At 39.1% G+C, this 26,444-nt stretch overlaps 2 protein-coding genes across 8 annotated transcripts in view; one reads left to right on the top strand and one right to left on the bottom strand.

Moving 5' to 3' along the window:
• Positions 1 to 19,528, top strand: part of LOC135195773 (zinc finger and BTB domain-containing protein 49-like) — a 124,370-nt gene extending 104,842 nt beyond the window's left edge. For all 3 annotated transcript variants that reach the window (XM_064222234.1, XM_064222233.1, XM_064222235.1), the window contains 2 exons: positions 957 to 1,156; positions 15,905 to 19,528. In XM_064222234.1, coding sequence (XP_064078304.1) covers positions 957 to 1,156; positions 15,905 to 16,376 — 672 coding nt within the window. In that variant the 3' untranslated portion in view covers positions 16,377 to 19,528. The remainder of the gene's footprint in view (positions 1 to 956; positions 1,157 to 15,904) is intronic.
• Positions 19,529 to 21,273: 1,745 nt separating this feature from the next.
• The window catches only part of LOC135195774 (fizzy-related protein homolog), a 31,585-nt gene continuing 26,414 nt past the window's right edge, over positions 21,274 to 26,444 (bottom strand). For all 5 annotated transcript variants that reach the window (XM_064222244.1, XM_064222243.1, XM_064222245.1 and 2 more), the window contains exons 10-11: positions 26,147 to 26,344; positions 21,274 to 25,002 (exon numbers count right to left, since the gene is read on the bottom strand). In XM_064222244.1, coding sequence (XP_064078314.1) covers positions 24,961 to 25,002; positions 26,147 to 26,344 — 240 coding nt within the window. In that variant the 3' untranslated portion in view covers positions 21,274 to 24,960. The remainder of the gene's footprint in view (positions 25,003 to 26,146; positions 26,345 to 26,444) is intronic.

Raw genomic sequence — 26,444 nt, 5'->3', positions numbered from 1 at the left:
CATTGTGAGCAACATCCGCATCTGCAGTTTGAGGATGCAGATATGAGGATATCACCCCCTGCTCAGTGTTTAATAGTCCATGCTCATACATTATAGCTAAAAGTAGATTTTTGTTTTGTTTTGTTAAATTTGGCTTTTTTAATTTATTACATAGAATACATGATGCACAATTACACATTCCAAACAGTTTACTATACTTTATAAGTAGCTCTGTTAAAGCATACATTATTTGTTTTAAGTAATTTTATGTCATTTACAGCAGTTGTAATCATAAGGCAAGGTATTGCATTTTTTTAGGAAACATCATGCAGTGACCATAAAATAACCTTGTACTAAGATGACGAAAATGTTCATATGAAAGAGTATACACATACACGAGTATCACTTACGTTTCTACTTTCAATTAGTAAATAAAATATTAGTACATATGTGGTAACATAATTTTAAATTATTTGGCTGAGAATAGTCTTTAACATTTAAATACCATATCTAAATTATTTAGATGTTACATGTACAAAGGTATCTGCATCCGTGAGGGTATGGTCATCAAATATCTGCCTCTGCATCAGCTTTTTTAAAAGATTGATACGTATCTGCCTTCACAACCAGAAAATGTAAAAAAAATTGATATCCCCATCCACAAATCCCATTTTCAGATATCCAATATATGTTTAGGAATGACTTGCTAATGAATAGGACCAATTTCTTAATCCTAATGTTGTTGTACTTTGGAACAGTAAGTTTCATCAATATATTTATTATTTTGGGTCAGAATTTTTATCAAATATGTCCAAAGATTTCTTCAGTCTGATTGAAAAATTAATAATATTAGCTATAACCTTTTTGCTTTGCTTTATACAGCTTTTATAATAAAAAATATGTTTAACTGCTTTTTTTTTTCTTTTTACAAAACACTATAATACGTACCATTGTCTAAAGGGTTATATATCTTTTAGGCCCGCCAATGCCAGTTGTGTCGAGTGACATTGGCAAATGCTAATCTTTTGCGTCGCCATGTAGAGGATCATCACTTCCATATTCGCAAGTACAACTGTGCTCACTGTGGGAAAAAGTTTAAGCGCAAGGAACACAAGGAAAGGCACGAGAGAATCCACACGGGAGAAAAGCCATTTGTTTGCCATATTTGCAATGCAAGGTAAGCTAGATGGGCCTAAAAGTAGTTTTTTTCAAAACAAAAGGTGAGAAACTTCGTATGTCTTGTGTAATATATATATATATATATTTTTTTTTAGACTTAGGTCAACTTTTAGTTGAGATTTTTGAGTACAGTGGAACCTTGGTTTTCGTACATAATCTGTTCTCGAACCTCCCACATAATCCGAAATGTACAAAAACCGAGACAATAATTCCCATAAGGAACAATGTAAATACAATTAATGTGTTCCACACCCCCAAAAATATTAACAAAAAATACATATTATAGGGAGTAAACAGTTTTACATATAGAAAACAATCATAAATAAATATAAATGACCAGTGAAATGAATCCCAGGGCATTCTGGGAACTACAATGCCCCGTGACCAGGTACAGATGCCAATAGTCCCTGGATCACACAAGTTTTTTTTTTATTAACTCTACCAGTTTTCCAGCTTGGCGCTAGTATTATCCTAATGTTAAGACCTCAGGTTTGTTAGTTATGGAAAATACAAATTGATTAAAATTTGTCATTTTAACATCACTCTTACCTTTATGGAGAATTACTAAACCAGAGATAATTGTTTCTGGAGTTTCTTAAAAATTTGCCAAAGTTAAACACGGCATTGTCATTAAACATGTTGGAGACATCAGCCCATTAATTTTCTGAATTTTTCAAACCAGCCTCTGCCAGCCTCAAATTCACTAACAGCAGCGCTTGTTGTACGCATTTTCTCACTGAAAACGGCGTGCAACTTCCTTCAACACTTTGCTACAAGTTCTTTCTTATTCTATAATGTTTCTAGCCTTTTTCACAGAAGGGCTAGCACTTGGAACTTTCTTTGGCCCTACAATGGCTTATGTATCAGTTGTACTTGAATAAAAAAGCCCAAAAAACACAAATAAACTAATACAAAAGCAGAATGGGTCATGAAAGAAGATGAGAAGCTATGTTTGGGTGCTCGATATGGGGCCTGGTCCTTCGCTGGGCCCTGGATGGAGCGTTTCAGTGTACGAAAACAGAGGAAATGTACAATAACATAAAACCCCTCTAAAACCACTTAGAACTCCCTATTTTGATAGTTGAATCACAAAAAAGCTCCAGAAATGCTTATACCTATTTTAATAATTTTATCACAAAAAGTGCATTTAGTCATGAAAAATTTATGAAAATACAGTAATTTGTGAATATTTCTCAGAGAAAAAATGGCTACTGCAAATAAGCAAATTTTCAGCAGATAATATGTATACTATATGGTCCATAGAAAAATCTGCGAATCGTGAGTCCTTGATTAGCGGGGTCGACTAATAAATATACTGTAATCACATTTTACTCATTATGTTGCTTCTCTTGGCAGCAAACTGTTTAAAGACCAGAGAGATGCCAGATTTTTTTTAGTAATTTGTATTTTTCCTAGGTATACTACTACAAATGATAACCTTTTGTATGTGCATGAGCTGGACTGGCTGTGCACCGACTAAACAAGGATAGTACCCAGGTGGAGATGGGTGAGGGGGATTGCCCATTTGGTATCCTTCTGTGCATGCACTGGACTGGCCATGCATTGACTATCAAGGGTGGTATTGAGGTGGAGATGGGAGAGGAAATGCCCATTCCCACCCAACTGGTGCCACCCACTGTTCTTCCTACTTGTATTCAGAATGAGAAACTGAAGAGAAACAACAAAGTAGGGTGAACAAGGTGGGTTACCTGAAAGGTGAAAGGCAACAGTTTGTATACCTAAAAAAATACCACATAAAAATTTGGTACTTGTTTCTACAGGTTACAAACACTACACCTTCATGCATACTAGACTCTCTGTGGGGAGCATAGTTACCATATAGAAAAAGGGTACAGGTGCTGCTCTGCTGACAATGCCCATTAGTGTTGGTGCTTTCCTCTGTCACTACTTTTCGTATTCTGGACTCACTGTGGACTAATTGTAAGGAACTTGGTTCCCCCCTCCCTCCAGGGCTTGCATTTTGAAGTAGCAAAAACAGGAGCTCACACTCCACTTACCTGTATGTACTCATTGGTGTCCACCTTGAACTCTGGTGCACATTAGCCAAAGCATTTAATTGAGCCATGGGATACCCAAACAGTTCTTGGTAAGTTACACTACTTGTTCAGCTACCACCACAAACCCCAACAAAATGAGTCATGGGACTTAAAGGTGACATTCCTTAAGTGGGGGGAAGGGGAAAGAGTTAGTGTGATGGTGCTAGAGTGCCACCCTTATTACCTGTTGGACTGAAAAATTCTTCCAGAAGGCAAGAGAGGCCTTAAGACCCCTAATGTCACGAGCTCTTGGGTTGGTTGGAGGGTCCATTGCACTGTCATGGGACTCTAAGGCTTTGGAGATTACCTCCTGTAACCAGAATAAGGTGGTGTATTTGGATACCTCATTGGAGCATTCTGTATTCATGAGAGGGTGCTTGCACTTTGGTCTGAATTTCTTCGTTCTTCTAAGTTAATGTTGTAGGGCGCAAATCAAGCCAACACAAGCCCCAACAAAATAGTGGAATGGTGCAAGAGTGCCACCAACAAATTCTCAGAACGAGGGAATTGAGAAACTCCCAAACTTTGGGTCTGGGACCTTGGGATTTTGTCTAAGCCAAAGATTCTTGGCCAAACGAAAATGTTTGAGGAGTTATGACAATCCAAATAACTCTCCCACTCTTGGCCAAGGTAAGGGCTAGAAGGAACTGTTTCGAAGATAAGATCCATGTCCAGTGACTGAAATAGTCTTGTTCAGGGCTGTCCTAAGGCTTTGGAGTACAAATGTCTGTACCCAATCCAGGGGACCTGACCTATCAAGGAGGCTAAGACTGAAGCTCCTAAGCATTGCTATTCCAGGGGAGGTAGACAGGTCCATGCTTCATAGGCAAAACACTTGAGCAAGTGCTGCCTGGTACCCTTGAGCAGCTGAGACAGATGGGCTCTTGTCTTGATGTAGGAAGAATAAGAAGTCTGCTTCACAGTAAAGAGGGGTACTGACTGGAGATTAGCCTTTTTCATTCACATTGATCCCTGATCCCCTTTTCCTGCTGAGAGCAACCAGATATGCTGAACAGCAGCACCAGTATGCAATAAATGTGGCTTGTTGTCAAACTTTAAGGTTCCAGAGGTCCTTTGTTTCTCACACTGCTGGGATATAGAACAGTCTTCCTTTTCTAATAACTGATTTCTTCTTTTTGTATTTTCTGTTACCTTCTGTTACTTCTTTCAAATGAACTCCATACTTGTTGGAGGCTTGAATTTCAAGTCAGTGGCCTCTGAAGGCTTGTTCCATGTGAATAGGATTCATGTTCTGAATAATAATAGTACTTGAACGAAAAGTTCTTCTTTCACTAATAATTGTAATTGAACTAAAAGTCCTTCCTTCGGAAACATAAAGGACTTTCATGAGTTGTGGTGACTAAGCATTCTGGGAATTGATCAAGATTATGACGTTACCTTCTCTGACAGAGTGCAACACTGAACAAGTGGTCTCCATTGTGGAGGGTGTCTTGTCTGATATAGTTGTTCGCTGCTGATAGGTCTGTGACTGGCCTCCATCTGAATGCTTTCTCTACTCCATGGACTGGGAGTGATAGTGAGAGCAAAAATGGTGACCCCAAGAGAACCCAAGGCCCTGCTTTTGCCAGAACAGAGGAAGATCAGTCACTGGACAGGTATCTGTTCCTCATTGGACAAGTCAGTTACATGCTCGACTACTGATCTCAGGGTCCGCGTTTGATTCCCCGCTCTGCTAACGCAGAATGAGAGAAATTTATTTCTGGTGATAATTAATTTCTTGATGTGGCTCAGATCCCACAATAAGCTGTAGGTCCCATTGCTAAGTAAGTTCTTATCCACATAAAAATATCTCCCTAAGAGAGCTGTTAATCAGCTCAATGGTCTGGTAAAACTAAGATATACTTAGCTTTATTTGAACAGGTATCAACTGGATCTGCTCTGCCTCCTGGGAGTAGAGTGGCAATAGGGAGAGTTAAGTTCTCAAGTGAGATGAGGAAGATGATGTGGAGGATGAAGGTGGTGGAGATCGGCAGTATTTCTTTGCGGTTACCTTGCTGCTCCTACAAGAGAGATGCTTGGGCAGGGTGTGGGTAGGTGAGAACCTCCACCAGTTTGGCCACTAGTGCCACTTCCTGGGGGGTAGATGCAGTGGGGAGGGGGTTACTGGTGCTTGCAGCTCTGTCCACCAAGGATTCTTAAAAATTTTGGTTGAGAAGGCAAACCCACATTGATTAAGGAAGGCCATACCTTTCTAAGTAGTTGTAGGGATTCTAGTTGTTTCAGCTTCATAAAACTTTGGTTAGGTCTTGTCAGAAGAAATGCTGGGAAAGGCAGGAAGGGGAAGGGGTATGCTTGGAGGGGAGAGAATGTGGAAGGGCTGTGTGTGTGGTCTCTGCTAGATGAAGCATCCTTCATAAGCCTTCTCTTTCCCATGATGTTTCCATTATGGAAAAGGCCATGCACACATTCAGGCATGAGGAATCACGTAGGGACTCTTTGCCCCAGGAAGAAATGACAAATTTTCTGTGCATGAGGAATCACTTGGGGACTCTTTGCCCCAGGAAGAAATGACAAATTTTCTAAAGACAGTTTGTATTTTTCATAGCTACAAACCTGAGGTCTTAACAACAGGATAATTTTCCAGCACCTAGCTGGATCCAGTTAAATCGGAGATGAAAAGCAAGGAGCAAGGAATCTTGTGAGATCTGGCAACAGGAGTGTATATTGGGTGAAAACTGGTCAAGGACCACACACCCACACTACTGCGTTCAGTCTTTTTCTTAACCGCCTGGGTGAGAGTCGCAGTTGCCCTCTCTCTGCCTTTTACCCAGTTCTTTGCCTGTTTTCGCTTGTGATTGTGTGTGTGTGTATGCTTGTATTATGGCTTCTTCTGCTCCTCCTTGGCCTCGCCAACATATGTGCCCGGGAACTCAGGGTTTCCTGTGTTCTTGTTTGCTGGCTTCTTCAGCGACAGTTCCACATTCCACATGCAGTAGGTGTTGTTCTAATGTTTGTACCATAACAAATCCCTGCCCAGAATGTCGTGTGTGGCCTGGAGAGCAGTGGAAGTTATTTTATAGTAAGAGGGAGCATTGTAGAATTTCTACACTTCTTCGTTGGAGGGATTTTCATCTCTCCCTGTTGCTTCGTCTCCTGCCACAGTCACACCACATACTAGTGTAGTGCCTTTGTCTACTTCCTTTTCTTCCATCAATTCGTCGTTTGAAGTATCAGGAGGCCCTCAGGCTGATTATTTTGTAGTGTTGGCCCTTCTTCCTCAGGAGTTAATTTACTTCCCACAAGGGAGGAGGCTCTTTCATCAGTTTCTTTTGTTTCAGAGTTGGAGGCATCCAAGATGGCAGCACTTTTGGGGGTTGCTTGGGCTACGGGGTTCACCCTCCTTGGATGCTCGACTCCCCCTCAGACTACCCAAGCTCTCCCCCCTCCTCCTGGCCTCGTCTTTGTTGTTAGCTGGAGCCAGCCATATTGTATTGCTTTGCCAGCAACGCTTGCCACTTCTTCAAGTCATAGAGAAGCCATGGCATCAGCCATTTTGTATCACTCTGCCAGTGGCGCCTGCTTCCTCCTCGGGGCGAGGGGAAACCGTAACATTAGCACAGCTATTGAAATCACCTCCATTGATGACGTCACTCCCAGTTTCCTCTGCTGCGATGCCTCACTCATCTGTGTCATCAGTGTTTGCTCCCATATTGTCATCGCTGCCATCCAGTACGCCCCATCTCCCTTCCATGTCGTTGGCGCCCTCTTGCTGATCCATCCAAGGCTTTATGTCAGGCGGTTCTTAAGAGATTGGACTCTTGTTTTGGAAGATAGGTTTGCTGCCATGTCAGCTGGGAGGATGGGAACAAGCGTATTGCGTCACCCCCTCCTCCTGCCAAGAGATTGTGTAAGGAGTCAGTGCTGTCATCCTCTCCTCCCCAATCTCCGCTGCCTCGGTGTATCAAGCGTTGGAAGGTTAAGGACTTTGCCTCTTCTTAGTCTACGAGTGAGGAGCAGCACACCTGTGTTCCTGCGAGTGTTAGTGTTTCATCCCCTGTGCAATCTGCAGGGGCTGCTTCGTCCTCTGCATTGAGTCGCAAGTGTGTTGCAACTTCACACATTCGTGCACTTGTTGCTGATTCTTCCGCACTGGGGCCTATTCGTCACTGTAAGGATCTCGATGTGCCTGTGAAGAGATCGAAGGTTGTGAACGCGGATATAGTGCATCAGGAATGTATGTTTCCCTTGATGCTGCCTGGGGTTTGACTCCAAGGAATTCTTGTTCTTTCTCAGGTGTTCAAGACGCTTCTCCTTTGCACGTACGTGTGTAGTGATATTCCTAGTGTTGTGGTTGGTTCGTCGCAGTTGGCACTTGACTCCAGCCCAGACAGGTTGGCTGGAGTTTCAGGCTGTTTGGCTGCTGGCTCCTCTGTTGGTTTACACGAGGAAGGCGAGTTAGGTAAGAGTGCATCTTCTCATCGTCGTTCTCTGTTGCCGGAGCAGGAGGAGAGACACACGCAAGAGTTTTTGTTTTCCTTTACCAAAGTTGTCGATCTCACATGGGTTCAACAATTAGGAGAGTAGGACTCAGGCTCAGTCGTCTTTCACTCCTTCCTGCTTGGAAGCCTTGCTGGGGGCTACGCAAGATCTCAAGTCGTCGTTTCAACCTCTCTTATTGGGGCAGGTCCAGTCGGTCTTGCATAAGGTGAACGAGTCGGGATGGGTCTCTTCGCTCAAGGGGTTCTTCCAAGTTGCTTCCCCTTCTACTCACGAGGCATAGGAAATATTATGCTACAAACTCTGCCTACTTAATTTCTCGTCATCTTAACCTGGACGTCATTCATCTGAAGCCAGGGTTGACTTTGGAGCAGGAGCTTTGGAGTCTATGGCAGCCTCCATGTTACAGACGGTTTCTTGGTTGGACTTCATTGACGGTCATTGCCAAGATAGCGTCCGACAGGTCCCCAGAGGGGTTGGTGAGTGCTTCTGGCAAGGCGTTCTCGTATCTTGCACACCTCATCGTCAGTTTGTGGGCTAATCTTCTGATCAGAAGAGACGTGGCTTTGTCCAGGATAGCAAGATCGGTTGACCTCGAGTCCTTGTTGGCATTGAGGATTGGGGACCTTTAGAATCTCACTTTCTGTTCCCTCAGACTGTGCTGGAGGATGCGGAAAATTATCCTTTTGTAAGACCGAAGGTTTGTTCGTGTATGAACAAATGCTGAGTGCTGATCTACCACACTAGGTGACACAAAATGATAACAGGGTTGATCATGACCTTCATAAGATGACAAATTTTTAACCAATTTGTATTTTTCATAACTTACAAACCTGAGGTCTTAACATTAGGATAAATACTCGGCGCCAGCCGGAAACCGGTAAACTTTAAAATAATTGTGTGCGCAAGGGACTATTGGCATTTGTGCTTGGTCACGAGACATGTGGAGCCACCCATATACCCCTCTTTAACTCGTGACCCCGTTAGTTATTCTTTCAACCCAGGTTAGTTAATAGAGGGGTGGTTAGAGGTGGGCCTTTGCATGTTAAAAACCTCAGGTTTGTAAGTTATGAAAAATACAAATTGGTTAAAAATTTGTCATTTGTTCATGTACGAAACAAACCTTCGGTCTTAACATTAGGATATATGTACTTACTTTTGGTGGGAGGTAAGTACTATTAACCAACTGGGAGTTTGCCACCTTTGATCAGTTTTCTGAATACCAGAATTCTATGAAACAACTGACAAGTATTTCAGAATCTAAGACATATATGAATATCATAGAGTCAGACTTCTGGGTTCTACACAATGTCATAGTTCATTGTGTCTGAGGAAGATAAGATCTGTTCTCCTAACAAACCAATTCATCCACTCATGTAGGTTTGTTATCATTCCTCTCCCCCTTGCTAAAGAGAGGAATGTCCTGCTACTGATAGGTATCTTACTGATACTAACCCTAACAGTATGGCCGCTTCACTCACCTGTACCTTGTCCGTTCCAGCTTATGATGGTACTCTCTTCTTACTGCCCGAAGTAAAGAAGGAGACAGAAAATTGAAAAGGAAAGAGGCCAGTTATCTCCTCCATTTCACATTCATACCATCATCTTAGACAAGATACCAACTGACCCGCCAGGGGTGCTGGATGAGTTACACCATTTGTTGAGCAGCCACCAAAGGACCCAAGGAAATTGTGTCCAAGGACCTCTGGGCAACCTTATATATATACAGGAAATTGAAAGTGGTTTGTCATAACAATGAACCCACTCAAATTTCAATGAACAGACAGACACCTTAACATTGCTCAATTTGAGCTTCGATACAGTCACAGACCAACCGTCACGATTATTTTAACAGATATGTTCTTAACTGCCAGAAGGCACGTATTCCTCTGATGACCTTCTCTTCTGTATGACCCCATTGGTACAACTTGACAACAAGGAGTAGGCTTGACCGATTGTCTCTGTTTGGCCTGTTCCTTTACGTCTACCCCCTTTATGTTCCAGGTGATGTAGTTCTTTCCATAACCACAGAGTACTTTGACAAGTCAAAGACAGCCCTCCTGAAGGTCTCTTACGCATACTCACACCGTACTGAGCATGACTGAGAAATGTATCTGTCGTCATGACCTGTGCTGCATTGACTCATTGTCCTGGATTCTGGGGGAAATTGGAATTATTGTTCCTAACTACTTTTGAGTCTACGTCAAAAACCTGGTTATTGAGTACTCCCACTCTACCAAGGTCAGAGGAAGACCACCATCCATGGTCAGTTTCCTGTAATGTGACTAATGTATGTGCCTGGTGGTAACCCATCAAGTCTACTCTGATACAGAGTATGTTTTCATTTATCAGATCGGAGTTTTTATGTGCCCCAGCCAATTCACTACTGCTGATTCATCTGAAGATTACTCAGTGTGAAGTGATATTCACATGCCCAATCACCAGTCCAGTGTGTATCACCATACATGTAATTACAGAGAGACTTCCCTCTGTTTTGACACCCTCTCCACAAGATCATTGTCTATTGACAGAATGCCCTTAATGGACAGAAACCTCCTCTGTACAGGCAGTTACGGCCAGAGTCATTCTGTATATGTGAGCCGAAGACCTTTGGAGTCGTGTTACATCCAAGGTGACACACTACACCCAAAATCTTAAAACTATCAATTGGAAAAGGGATACTGGGCAAACTCCATACCTTGAGATATTAATTCTACCTATCGGTTGTGCCTCTTCCCCACACGAACCTGGTAGCGATGCTTGTGCTAAGATAAACTTTATCAGTCACTCATCTTGGGTCCCTAATTACTGGAACCCCTTCTTCTGTTTGGGAACAGGTAGAACATAGAGTTTGTGTAACCTCCAGGTTGTTCCCAGTATCTCAAATGGAATCCTCAAGTTCCTCTCTGGACGAGTGGTTTGTGCACTCTTTCTGCGGTTCGGATCCCACAATAAGCTCCAGGTCCCATTACTAGGTGACCAATTGGTTCCTAGCCACATAAAAAATATCAGTCCTTCAGGCCAGCCCTAAGAGAGCTATTTACTAAGATACACTAAGTTTTCCAAGTACGTATACGGACGATATCATAGGAAAACCCCAGGGGAATGTCCTATGATAATATATTCTATTCAGACAAGTCCTAATTATCTTCCTGTCTAAGGAATTAATCTGTTAACAGGACATGGCTCATTTTTCCACAATTAATGTTACTTTCCAACCACGAAACACCCTATGCGGTGATCTGTTACAATATACGGGCACATGTTCAATACGCTACCTCCCAAAGAGAAATCCTATATTGCCAGAAACCGCCATGATGCTATTCTCGAGTAACCTAGCCCAGAATTGTACCCAACGTCACTTCACCCCACCTCACTCTTGAAGATGGGAAACTCCCCACCTTCCCCTTCCAGATATGATGAGGTACTAACGCCATGCTTCAGCCAACTGAAGCTCGAATCCTCTATGTTTGGTTCATGACTTCAATATTGAAACTAGACCAGGATGGAAGAGACCCATTTGCAGATTCTAGGTTAATCAAGCCAACAACCACTTCGACTAGTCTAAGTAGGTATAGTCAATTAAGAATTGACTAACTTATTTCAAGTTGGCAAGACCAGGTTGACCCTGGCTTGGTTAGGTTAGGCTAGGTTAACTTTTCCACCAATTAGACTAGGTTAACTCTTCCACCGATTAGGCTAGGCTAACTCCTCCATCACTTAGGGTAGGTTAAGTTCATGAGAGATGTACTCTTAACTAGGCTAGGCTAGTATAGACTAGCTTAATCTAGAAACTAAATGACTTAGTAGGTTAGGGTAAAGTCGTTCAAGAAAGTTTGGGCTATACATGCTAGGCTACAACCACAACCTTCTAGGCTGAGGTGGTAAAAGTGTTTCGAATGGGGTAGCCTAGGCACTAGTCTATGCTTGGCTTTACTTATAACCTTACTAATTTGCCCAAGCTAAGATAGGGAAGGCATGTTAAAGTAGCCACACCGTGCTAAGTTATCAACTTACTGTTAGGCTAAGTTGATATGTACGACATGTATGTCGGAACCATCTAACCTATGAGTTAGGCTAAGCTAACTAAGAATTGTACCACTCAGACTAATCTAAGATAGTAAATTCAGGTTCAGAAACTAAACCTCAACCATTAGCTAGTCCAAGCCAGCTCATGCATGCCCAAACCAGTTAGTTCGGACAGTCTAAGCTAAGAACTACTACTCAGATTAATTAAGATAGTAGCAGTAGACTCGGACTGGCATGAATAGGCTACGAATTTAACCACATGTTAGGCTGAAAGGTCTGACTTAATTAGCTTGGCTATAGCATCTTAGGTTACAAGTGCCCTATTTAGGCTTGGCTACCTTAAGTGGCGAAAGAAAGAAGTTCACCTCCTCCTTTCGACTTAAGTTTCCGTGCGGTTTCATTAAGAAGAATGGTTCTACAGTACTTTACTTCTAAGGAACCAAGCTTTCGATTAACTTTAACTACTTGTGCAAGAGTCGAAGTGTTTGGTCAATATTCTTATAGGAACAAACCAGATTATACCAACAAGTATATAAAACATGGAAATTCTTCTTACCTGTAAAGGTTTGAAGTTTTCTAGGGTCAACCCAAAGTATGTTAATTCCCACCATTCAGGCTGTATATACAATTACTAAGAGAAATCCATAGCCTTCCAGCAATCCGTGCATTTACGTGTTGTAAAACGGACTCTACATGACTTGAACAAGGTAATTCATACAACTTCGTATCCTTTTTCAATCCAAACACCATGTCAATCCCCGGGGGAAGCATACTGCCAGGTGTCCCCGTGCTCCCCGAAAGGTTATTGAATTGAAGAATCAAATCAATCACCTCCACATACGAAGCCAGAAACTCTTGGTTTTCTCCTTCCTCCGGTTCTAACGTACTGTGTTCAGCCACAGGAGACGTTAACTCACTCCTATCCTCTGACAAACGTCCGGGTGCGCCATGACCATCCGACCCTACGGCCGTGGCATCTTTGATCTCTGACGGCCACCGATGGCTTGATCTCGAATAGTCAGTAGGATTTGAGAACGTATCTATTTGCAATCCTATATACAAATATGAGAGCAATTTTATCATATTTCATTACTCTGACATCTACAGTCCATGGAAAAAGTTTGTAAAAGCATCGGCGTATGTATCAAGTTCATCTAAATTGGCAACACTGCGCCCTTATGAAAGATTCCTACGCCCGTCACTGTTTACAGTTGCCACCTATGACCGTCTAAGTTGGCAACACTGCACCCTTACGAACTATTCGTACACCCAGCACTGTTTACACAGTTGCCTCCTACGACCGTCCTGATCCTTCTGGCCGTCGTATTCCTTACGACCATCACATTATTTATGATCGTCATACAGTGGTCCCCCCGTATTCGCGGGGGATGTGTACCAGACCACCCCCCGTGAATAGTTAGAACCCGCGAATGTTTGGAACCCCTATAAAAACGCTATAACAGCCTATTTTGTTAGTTAAAACTCAAGAAAAACCCACACAAAATTTTCATACTTGGTTTTTTTAATAGTTTTATCACAAAAAGTGCATTTTATGATGAAAAAGAAAAAGAAAGAAAAAAAAAAACAAAACAGGAATTTGTGAATATTTCTCACAAAAATACCGCGAATGCGCGAATTTTCCGTTTCCGAGAGAAATCTGCGAATACGGGGGGTCCGCTGTATTCATATGATCTTCATTTCCTCATGGGCTTCATAGTACTCATGTCTATTATAGCCCTGATGGTCGTCATGCTTCCAAAGCCCTTCATAGCTCTCATGGGCGTGATGGATCTACGGCCATTACAGCTCTACGGCCGTTATAGCTCTACAGCTAACATGGTTATCACAACCTAGGCTACCACTGGACTGTTGACAACCTAAAAGGCAACCGTCCAAGGTTGACTGAGCTAAAGTACTGCTTAAGCTTTCTTATTCCAAACATAACTGGAGCACATAACAGCACAGCCACTTATCCTACGAGAAAATTCATATTCTTCCATAAGTGTGTGCTCCCAAAATGAAAGTGTAATATAATGATGCCACCGAAGATGACGAGAGGTTGGCAGCAGTAGGCTGTGACGTCATGACTACCGCCATGTTGAAAGCGGTTTTGGCTATGACGTCGTCACGCTTGATGGAAGCGTGAGGCTGTTAATGGTACTCTTGCAGCCAAGATCAAGAGACCCAACCGGCTGTGGCATTTCTACTTTACAAGGAAGTGACAGTCCTGGCTCGAAGATAAAGAAGAAATTATTCTTCTCCTCTTGGCACGAGGATCAGTCACGAAGTCCCTGATTTCTAGCCTTCTCCAACTCTTCACAGCCACACTAGACTAAGCTTCCATCATTCACTTGTTCGACAGTTACAACTACTTCTTGTGCTTTCATATAATAGGGGTGTAACACTCCTGGCTCGAAGATGGAGAAGAAACTTCTTCTCTTGGCTCGAGGATCAGCTACAAAGTCCCTATTTTTCCAGGATTGGCAGGAGAATGCACTGGCGTCAAAGGCTTGGAGCCAGTCACCTAAGCTTGTTACGCCTAAGCGGAAGGATATAGAGGAAAGACTTGCATCTTTTCCATTATGTGACTGTTATATCTCCTAACGCTTGTAATTTCTCTCAAAAACAATGTGCATTAAAAATTTCCAAATCCGAAAGCATAGTTGTAAAGTACTCTTGTACCTTGACGTGAAAATGGAAGCATGTCTCCATGTAGGCTGCAGCTGTGAAGTTACGTCATGGCGGGCGTCATGTTTATGACGTCACTGAGCATCTCTGATGTGAAGCCAGCACCCTACCAGAAGTGGAAGGCTGCTGTTGTTATTCTCGTAGGCATAGCAACCTGACATCAAAGGGTGCCGTGTTGCACTATCTGCTTCTTTACAGATGGCGACGCATCCGACTGCCATTCAGTGCATATCAGGATAAAAGGGACATCCATCACGTGGGACCCTGGATGGCAGCTCGACGTTATATAGCATACCAACTGTCCTTCTCGGGTTGGTTCTCCTGATAAGCCTAACGCCGACCGCACACCTGCATCATCTCTGCCCACATATTTGGAATGAAAAGATGGCGGTGCACACCTCTCCCCGCAGGGAAAGGAGCACAATTAGTCATAATTACTTCCCAAAGCACATCCTGATACACCCAGTCTTTGGATTTACAGGCAATCCATATGAATATGTGATATTCCAAAGCACAGGCAACGAATTAACTGTACCTTAAGTTTCTTTACCTACGACTTACTACATGATGAGTACCTCAACGACGAAATCGTCGAAGAAAATATCCGGGCATTTATCTGCTTCTTGTAATATCCAGGAAGTCTCGAAGCATGAGAAGACTTCATGTTCACATACCTGGGACTTCCAAACAACAAATTCAAAACAACAGGGGGCAAACTAAACCGGCTTTAAAAGGACGGAGGCAAAGCACGTCCTCTCTTAAAAGGCGGTAAGAAAATAACTAACGGGGTCACAAGTTAAAGAGGGGTATGTGGGTGGCTCCACATGTCTCGTGACCAAGCAGAGATGCCAATAGTCCCTTGCGTACACAATTATTTTAAACTTTACCGTTTCCAGCTGGTGCTGAGTATCTAATGTTAAGACCGAAGGTTTGTTTCGTATATGAACAAAGTACTGGTCTTGTTTGCTCTCCAATGAGCACAAAAGCACCAAAACCCAATCGCAGCATAGCACATTCAGGTAGATAAGGCACCAATAACATAAGGAAGCACTTCAGATGAATAAATAAAAAAAAAGGCACAAAATTCACCCAAAGGAAACAGCCAGCACATGGAAAAAGAGAATGCAAGATATGTCTGAACTGTATCACAGCCAGAAGGACCATGGATAGTGTCAGCTGGGTGAGAAAGGACATCCCCTCTCCTCCATCTCCAACTGGGTTTACCTTTGTTAAGTCAATACAGAGCCAGTTCAGCACATGCATGAAACATGTAGTTTGTATTCCCCTAGAAACTAAGAATCTTCAGGTGAGAGTTTGTGCACATGCTTATAGCATCTAAACTCTTGTGTTCATTACTAATGTCAGTTTTGAATGGTCTGCCATTTTGTATGCTGCCAAACAATTAAAGCGAGTGTTTGTAATTTTCAGGAAAATTTTAAGTATATTAATACCTCAGTGTTTATTTGTATTTCCATTAGTTATTAACAAGTGTGTTTTTTTTTAATCACGTACAGGTTCACACAGAAGGAACACTTGAAAGGGCATGTAGAAAATGTTCATCATAAACACGGTGAAAAGGGGCTGGACATCCTGGGAGATATGGATAAAGACGCAGGTGAACTGGAAGAAAAGGAAGATGATGCAGAGATTTCTGTCTCATCACCACCACCACCTCCTTCAGCAACCTCTCCTTCATTGGCTCCTGTGTCATCTTTATTGACAATTGCATCGACCCCATCTCCAATCACCAGTGTGCTACCAATTACGTCCAGTCCACCCAACTCTCATGTGTCGACTGCAACGCCAGCTCTACTTCGAAGTGGTAGCTCCAACTCAACACCTGTTACTTCCGTGCAGATACGGCCTTCAACATCAGTGTCTAATGTTGGTGTGAATCAGCTTACAGCTTTATATGCACCTGTTACCCGCAAGACAGTTAATTCTCCTAATAAGCATATGCAGACCATTACCATAAATTTTAACTAATGTTTGTAAAGGTTGCAGACTAAATGATTAACAAATTGTACTTCACTGCCAGTTTTGACACAAGCTTTAGGTTAAGATACTTTTAAACTTGTGTATGACGTTGAATGTTACCATGTATTGCCAAATATAATTTACATTCCTTAGTTATTAGATGACAGTTTGCATGTTATGATTGCATAAGACTTAAGCATCTAAGAAGTTATTGTTAAGAGCTTTTGGAATACATTTTATCAGTTAATCTTTTTGTTTGTACTAATTTTAATAAATCTTTGTTTGTAGTCATTATTCACACTGACTAGAAAGTTTCTTAAAAAAAAGAAAAAAAAAATTTGTTGTGAATAATGAAAGTCCCAATCACTAAGAACTCAAAAAAATCAACTCGTCAAAAACAGGAACTTGACAAGTAAATACATGGTATGCCGAAGGCTGATGAGTCAAAAGTCATTCCTTCTCTTCTTGAAAGGAAGAGTGTCTTGTATACTGGTCTGGATTTAGAGAATTTGGCCTCTTCCCAACCCAAGAACCTAAGGGCCTGCCGCACTTGTAGGTTTGGCTACAGATCACTGCCACTCAGGGTCTGATAAGACATCAAGTGATGGGATAGCAAACTTGGGACTCCAGCTGCCCTTTCCACAGATTACTTTGCATGACCTCTGAGAGGGATAACATGAAGTCTTAACACCAATCTGGTGAGAAGGTTTCTACTCCTTTCCATTAAGGAGAGAGAGAGAGAATGGAAGTAACTGACAGCGACAATAGGGAGGAATAAGGAAATCTGCAATTCCTTCCTGCCTGTTTTGATTCTTAAGTACCCTTCATGAAAGGATCAAGAGGGTGTGTGTTGGTGCTGTTATGGAAGACACTGATTGATGCCACTAAGGCAGGGATTCATTAAGAATGAATATGAGAGGGATGAAGGAGCTAATCCTTCAAACCTCTAAAAACAAAAAAAACTGAAACAAGCACAAAACAAGTAAAAAACTAGTAGTCAGGAGCACATCAATGTCTCCTCAAAAAGTGGGTGGTCAATGGTTGAGGGGTATTCCCCCGCCATTTACTACCTTCCCTTTCAACAACTGATTCAGCTTGCACTGAGGGATGCTCCTGTATAGAGGGTGATGGTCTGTATTTCTGTAGGAACAAATGCTTACAAAACTACACATTGGAGATGATCAAGCTCTGATTTGTACTGTATAAAGCATACTAAAAAATAAAGTAACTGACATAGCAAAAGTCTTTACAAAACATGAAGAGCAAAAGAGAAAGTTCAAAATAATGACAAAAACTGGGGCACTGACTAACTGGGAGAGTGACATGAAGCTGTGAGAAATAAACTCAAAGATTATAAAGAATGATGGGTGTCAAAAGGAGGGTCAGGGCATGTGCTATGGGAGTTCTTTCCTTAAAGCAAAGTCACAGTTTAATTTCTGTTTTTGTACTAACCAGCCTTCAATTATCACCATGACTTTTACCAGAATAAAAACAAAAGCTTCATGTATTCATATGAAACTTAAAATTAAATGAAATTACAATATCATATCCTGATGGTATGAATTTTCAGGGTCAGCTATGAACAAAAGTTCTAAACTAGCATATTACAGGCAATTTAAATTCTACTAATTTCCTGTGGGTGTGACTCTTGAGCATTACTTTAGATGGGTCTGATATCAAGTAAGTAGCAGTTTTATAGCATTTCATGTATCTTAACATTCAACAATGAAGCTACACATTATTGCTAAGTAAACCATATCTGCTAAATCAGTGATATTACTTAAATGCTGTCAAAATAAATGAAGTGACCTCTTTGCCCAATGAGGACAATGTTTACTTGACCTATGAGAAGCCAAAATAATCACTGAATGCTGTCATTGGCAAAATCATCTAATGTTAATTTCTAAAAGATAAATAATAACCTAATAAAAGGTACTATAACATGTAAAGACAGAGCCAATTTACCTAAAAAGTGCTGAATGACCTCATAGGTCCCAGCACTTGGTATTTGGCCTAAATTTCATGTTCCATGTTCCAATTAATTCCTTATATTTGCAGAAATCCTACTCCTTAATAAAAAATATCATAAAGGAATGATGAAAGAAGTTAATGAACTTTGAATAATTATCCTACCCATAAAACCAAAATTAAAATAGCTATTACTATACAACAAATTTTAAGCTGGCTACAGATAATTAATGGTTGTTACTAAACAACAAATTTTAAGCTGGCTACAAATAACTGATGGTTGATAATTGCATGTTCAATCACTCAGATATCAACTGACCCACCCATTAACCCTGAAACCAACCCTTCAGTCAGTTACAGCAAATACTGCGTGTAAGACCTAAAGATCTTACACATCAAGTGTCTTACAGGTTTTAAAAAATGTTAGTGGACAATAAACTAGCAAAGTGAAAATGTATGAAACCTAAGTCTGAAAAAATAATGCCGAGATGAAAAATGCATATTCTACTGGATTTAATACAATCATCAACACATACGATGGAAGCACACCACAGTTTGGAAACTTGGTTATATGAAAAGGCACCACCCGATTAACAATGGAGAAAGAGCACAAAGTATTTAGGGGTAAAGAATATTTTTTCATTCTCTGCTAGTGAGTAGTTACATAAAGAAATTTGTACATTTATAATATCTCAAATACAATCATTCTTGAACAATGCCTGGTACAATTTTCTTTACTTTAAGCAAAATAAAATTATGGCTGACATTTATGTAAATATCTGACTAAAATTTTAAGTCATGATGAAACTGAACTTACTACCTAACATTATAAATATAAGAATCTAAAATGCACAAAAGTTGTATGACCACAATATTATATACTACATATATCTACATTCGTACAGAAAGCTTAATATAATTTACAAAAATAACAATATGACTACATTACTACCTCTGTACAAGTGTGAATTACAAAATACATTCCTAACTCACCCCCCAAAAAATATCAGACTTTGAGCTCACAGAGTATACTATCGCAGAGTATACTATCTATGGTGAATTCATTCACAAACTTGAAACTCAGACAGTGGTACTGAACTGTTAAGCAATCCTGTAATATCACAGAATCATAATCAAAATGGTCATTTAGGTAATGATTTACTGCTGAAACTTAAGACTCCAAAATAACAGGTTGTATAAAAAAAAATTTTGATAAGTGAGATATGAAGCCTGTGTAAGGAGCAGATTTAATTAAGTAGCCAATAAAAGACAAACAAACCAATAGAAGTAATCTTTATCTGTGAACAACTGACCCTCAACATATCTTGCCCACTAACCAGGTGGCTGACAATGCTCATGGTTGCTATAATCAATCGCAAATACAATTAAATTTCTTATGTGTGATATTTTGTGTTACATAACTTTAAATATCTGCTACCTAAAAATATTAATTTATATATTCTTGAAAGGAAGACGTTTACCAAATTTTGAAAATTAAGGCTGGTGGATAATGTATAACACTGATATTCTCCAAGATTTAAAACTAACAATAATTATGAAGAAACCAACAGACAACCTGATGTCCAAATTCACAATATCTTTAAATGGTGCAATAAATGAGAAAGACACACAAAGATGATGTTGGAACTTAACATATGTATACAAGGCCAAAGTTCTGATAAATGAGTTCTCTAATTTAGTAGGAAAATGCTTTCATTTTACCTAAATTCAACCAGACCACTAAGTCAAATATGAAGTAAAATATACTGAAAGGTTGTTTTTATTATAAATTACTAATAAAAAACACAACAGTTGTGATGAGATAAGTGAAGACATCAAGGAAGATATTCTACTTTGAGCAAGAAAAATGGTGACCACCAAGTTACATCATGGGGGTTAATTACTCTGACCAGTGATATGTATAAGTGATTTTAATGACCTTATCCTACTACATTTTGTCTTTATGTTACCAATTACAACAAGCCTCTTTTACCATTGTTCATTTTGATAAGGACTGATAAATTGATGTGAATGAATCCACCATGAGGCCTTCTGTTACTGGGATTTCAGTGAAGCAAAAATAATCTTTTGGCAAAAATTCTATAATAGAGGAGTTAACAGTATGAAAATAACCAAACCTTTGTCAAGAACATAAAAGCATCTATGCAACCACATACACAAATCTACACAATAAAACTATATACATTATTGTAGAATATACACATATACTATACATACAATTGTATTTTTGGTATGGGCAGATCAGAAAACATCTAAGTAAAAGCAGGAACCTTTGCCCTCTACTGTATCCTCTAGTAAAAGCAACGTGATTGAACAGAAATATTTTGTATATTGAATACTACTGCCTTATTTTTGGTATTCACCACCTCTGCTACATTTTTTGGTGTATGTCTTTAACATTTGTCTTAGATGTAGTTTAATCTTACTTTAAGAGCTGGAATCAATCACAGTTTGTTATAAAAAGATTAATAACAATTCAATATATTCCAAATAACATGGTTAGTAGAGGGCTTGGCACTCAGAAAGTTAATGAAGTTGCCCTTATTTAATGAACTTTGCATTTATCCACAATATAAAATGAATTTGTTCAAGATGTAAGATGTCTTTCTATATATAATACTGCATGGGCACTAGAACTTTTATCTGAACCACTAGTTTTATTAATAATTCTAGTCTTTTTACTGGTATTGTCACTTTCCTTAGTTTACAAGTTCAATGACAGGAAAGACTAACAATAATATTCAGGTCTGTCTTTCTTATCTTTGAACTTGTTAGCTGCAAAAATGACAAAATCTGAAAAGTTTTCAAAATGCAAAAAAACCAGTGGTGTACAGGACAAAACATCCCTCCAAAGGTGCTCATAGGAAATCGTGCTGTGCAACAACTGGGATTTCCATGAGAATAATTAAAAAAAAAAAAAAAAAAAAAAAAATCTGTGTAACTTATGATTGCAAAAAAGGGCTGTATTTCCTGCAAGATGCCCTAATCACTCAATAATTCAGAGAAAGAGTTCACTGCTTTTCTACCCGACTGCTCCCTGATGCCATACAAAAGAGCTACTTCGTGAACTAAAGTTCTATTTAAATATGAATGAAAAGTACCTACACAGCACTTGTGCATCACAACTTGCAAATTAAATACACATGTTCAATGACAAGTTCCAATCTGCAGATGATGTTGACAGACTAAAGGATGACTTTATATTTATCTTGAAATACAAAATCTTTGCCGAACACAAATATCTGATTTGCTATTGTGCCCATACCGACATAAATACTGGCATGATACACAATCCTATTATCTTCTTAATACTGAAATGTTTAAAAAGTTTTAGTGTACAAACCATTGCTTTCCATAAGCCTAATATACCTAATAAGTGATTGTGAAACATCAATTCAAGTGCTTCAACTTACAAACGATACATAAGTGGATCCCAAGTTACTTCTACCAGCAGATTTCAAGGGTTACTCACACATGGAAATTTTCCAAAACTATTGCACGTCTTATTCTTGTTTCTCCACTTAGCCTGTGAAGGCCAAATACCTCAGAAAATTTGCATACCCTATTCTGTTTTACACCACTGATTTTTCAACTAGTCTATGCATCTGTTAGCCATCACATCTTGTCTACAGCACAGTTAAGTGACTGCTTCAAGCTGCATATACATATACATATACATATACATATATATATATATATATATATATATATATATATATATATATATAAATAAAAATATATGATGACCCTCACCAACTAAACTAGTTTAAGACTAAAGAGCAGCAGCTAACTTCCCTACAAAATTCTGTAGTCCTTGTGTAAACTAGGTCATCGGCTGTCCAAATACAGCAGTACTTTTTAGGCTCCTGTTGAACTGAAAATGAGATCTTGCACCATGCACAGTAATACAGCTAAACCAAAGATAAATCACCTGCATCCAAAATGAATACGGGGCATGATCTTAATATAACTTCTAAATCCCTATTACCAACTAAATTAAAAAAATGTAATTGCACAAAAAACAAAAAATTCAGCAATAAGTTCCTTGTTAGCACCCACTGACAATTTTTGGATATCATTGGTCAGGTGATAAGATTTCAAACTACAGGAGGTTTAAGTTACTGCTAAGCTAAAGCATATTAATACATAATTAGGCCAGAGCCATAAACCTTCAATGTGGCTTCCTATGAGATGACACCAACAGCCATACCATGTTGAAGGCATTACTTCTTGTCTGTTCTAAGAGATGACGAAAAAAACTTTCCTATTACAGTAAACTCATTAACGCCACCATTTTTATATCGGCTTTTTACCTCCACAAGGTTAGAATTTAAATCAGTTCTCTCCTTTCTCACGGCACTTTTCTGTTGCATTCCCACCTGGTCTACATCTTCAATTTTGAATTTATTCTGCATTTCCTAGCTTTTCTAAAGGTCTTTGTCCTAATACTTTGAATGGCTATTCCCTCACTCATGTCTCAAATCTCAACAGCTAAGTCTGTTTTCCAACCAATGGATACCTCATCTCTACCACTTGTTTAAAATATAATCTTCCATCTATACAATCTATGGATCTTGGCATTATTTAGTCATACCATTGTAAAATCTTTTAATTTGACTTCTTTTTCCTTATTTTTCTTCTACATACAATAGTGCAAGCTTTGCTGCACACATCTTAAAATTTTTTGCTTGTTTATTTATGGGATACTTTTGTTTTACAAACAATCTTTTTCCACTTCATCCAAGCTTTCTTTTTATCTTCCTGCCATTTCAAAAATTGCCTCAGAAAATAGTACTGCAACGGTTAAATATTCTCTCTTGAAAAACCTGTACTTCTACCACAAGGTGTTCCAACTCCCTTTCTTTCACATTAGTTGTTGCATACACATTTTCCAATCATGAGCTTCAGTGAGAGCTGTAGTCAGCAGGATACAAGTCTGAGCTCCAGCACACTTAAGACTCTGTTGGTCATCCATTCTTGTACCATGCTCCCGGTCAACCATTCGCTTTACACCATGAACTTTACATTAATTGGTTGGAAATGTAGCTTACTTTTTCCCAACAGTAACTAAGAATTAAAATAATCACTGAGAAATACCATCCTTGTCCATCTTCATTTCAACGAAAAACTTCTACCACCACCTCTGGTGTCTGCACTACTTTTAATGCATGTAACTCACCTGGCAGGGTCAGCATCCACGGTCATTGAGATGCAACAATACGCACTGCCATGAATGAGAGGTCTGCCATTCCATCCCCAGTAAATTGGTGCAATAAATTTCCACTCAGTCTTATGGATGTAAATGATCAAGAGTGTGATGAGATGCTACATAGGTGCTGTCAATATGCCATCATTTTGTCTTCATTTTAGGACTTGTGTCCAAAGTTCTATTTGTTGACTTTCTTTAAGTTTTGATATTTTCACATTAACTGGTCATAACTATGTTCTCTCACATCACAAATGGCCATTTTACTAGCTTAGCAAGCTAATGACCTATTAGCATTATTTCAAACAATGGGTAAACATTTTGAATAACTACAGCATTATAAATAACATTAATAGTGATACTAAAATGAGTGATAAGCACCTTCATGAAGAACATTTAACATTTTCCTCTCTTTTCACCCTTCCTATCTGATGAAAATAAAAGTAAAAATTTCATTTACCAACCATGTTGGGTGTTTGAGTTTTGCACTTGCATTGGCACGAATATGCAATTTCTAAATCAAATTTGACGAAATCATGTACCTTTGATATTTCAAAGCCAATTTTTTTTTTATTCATATATAACATACAGGGTAGTCTTATTCATTCCCATAGGGAACACTGTTTTGAAATTTAGGATGGTCTTATAATATCTTGTCTTGGCAGAAGTGAATTACAGACAATATGGACAGAAAATTACAGCCTTCACTCCCAATTACATTTGTCTGTTAAAGATTCACCATCTTATTTGTGACTAATAAATTAGTATTCCTTTGCTATAAGAAAAGCTTGTTGTTGGTCTTTAAAGACCAAGTAACATTAATCAAGCAGGCTATATTTCTCAGCATAATCAATCCACTGAATACAATAGTTGGTTGAATGGCTACTGTAATTCTCTTGCTACCGAGATGCTGCTGAATCACTCTGCTTCCATTCTTATTCATTTCTACAATTGTCCCTGTCTTATGATGAAGAACTATCACTTATCCTGTTCCCCATAATCCATTTACTCGTTCCCTTTCAGACTAAGCATGACAAAAGGCACTTTTTTGTCCTACACAATAGCCTCCACAAAATTAAAGCTAAATAAGAAAATAATAACATAATAGCAACAAAACAAATTGATAAGAGCAACAGCTATCAGCTACTTGTCTCTCACCTAAATCATACCTTGCAACGACCAACAAAAAATTTAATAACAACTTAAAAAAACCCTTCCCCTAACAATACCCTAAGTAGTCAGGCTTAAGAAAAGCAAAGGATTGTATCCGTACGTATCATTCACATTGCTATTGCATCGATCAAAGATGCACACAAAACCCAAATAAGGAACTCAAAAATAGAAATATAACATTTAAATATTTACAGTAAGCATAAAATTATATTTATTACATGTCAGTCATCGCAATGAAGTGAAGAGATTCAGAGCTGATTTGGATTCCTGAAATAAAATAGTATTGTATAGTCACATTATCACATAGAATATGTATACAAAATATAAGCTGAAGGCCAAGTACTGGGACCTACGAGGTCATTCAGTGCTTAAAAGAAAATTAGGAGTAAAAGGTTACAAAAGTGTAACAGGAAGAAAACTTTGCAGTTGCACTATGAAACAATTGTTAGAAGAGGGTGGAGAGTTATAAGGAATAAAGAATATCAAAGGAGGCACAGTAAAAGGAATGACAGGTTACAGCTAGGGGCCAAAGGGATGCTGCAAAGAACCGTAAGTAATACCTATAGAGCACCGTGTTTGAAGTGCATTGGTGGCACTATTCCCTGTCCCCATCACATAGCATTCACCTTGTGAATTTTATGAGGATTCATATTGCAGTTTGAAAAATTCAATGTATTTTTGGAGCTGTCTGCATAACAATCTTTTAACTTAGAATTCATAGAAACTTAAGTTTGCTGTCATATCTCTCCAATATTGTGCATCCAATGATTGTCACTGGATGATGGCCAAAAACCTATTGAGATTGACAATTACCAGCTTGAGGGCCTATCTGACTGATTTCTTGATAATGTATTTCCTCTATATTTACAGAAGATGATTTTTATTTCATGATACTATACACCATAAGTTCTAACTATAAAGTGATTATTTATTATAAAGACTCTTCCCTGGCTGGTGAAAAATTATGTATAAATTTTGCTATCATTTGTTTAAGTTCTTTTAGTCTTTAGACTTATATAATATTAATAGCATAATAATTAGCTTAACTTCTAACAAGAAAAATGGTGATCCATCAACTAGGCTACAAAAATAATCCAAACCAACTTTTTGACTTGAGAAAAAACTGCTGGTGCAAGCAAGAATGAGTGATGAATTTCAAGGCAATTATTGAACTCCGCAATTACATTAGTTTCTTTAGTTACCTGTAATGGTGCTTATTTTTTTACATAGTATACTAATTCTTCCCTTTTTCTCTTTTCACATGAGGGCATTTTGCACATTTGGACTAATAGCAATGATAGCAATAATGATAATAATAATAGTAATAATTCACTGAAGAATTAAGATGGTCAGAAAAAATATGCCATCTTAAAAAATAATAATAATAAATAATAAAATCCAGCTGACCTACCTTTTGTGATCTTGCCTTGCTGAAGACATTCCAAAATCTTAGAGTTTCATCTCCTGCTCCAGTAACAATAGCTTCTCCATCTGGAGACATTGCTAAATACAGAACACGGTACGTGTGTCCTGTCAATTTTGCCACTTGAGCCAGAGATGGGTATCTCCACACCAGAATTTGATTTTGACTATAACCGTGTGTAGATACCTGGAATTGAATTGTAACGGTACTACTAAGAAAAGTTCAAACAATACCATAATAGTCATTCACCTCTTTCTAAACTTCAAATTCCCATTAAGTCATTGAC

This window comes from Macrobrachium nipponense, chromosome 16 (assembly GCF_015104395.2).
Source record: "Macrobrachium nipponense isolate FS-2020 chromosome 16, ASM1510439v2, whole genome shotgun sequence".
Lineage (NCBI taxonomy): Eukaryota > Metazoa > Arthropoda > Malacostraca > Decapoda > Palaemonidae > Macrobrachium > Macrobrachium nipponense.
This window is presented reverse-complemented; position numbering and strand designations above follow the sequence as displayed.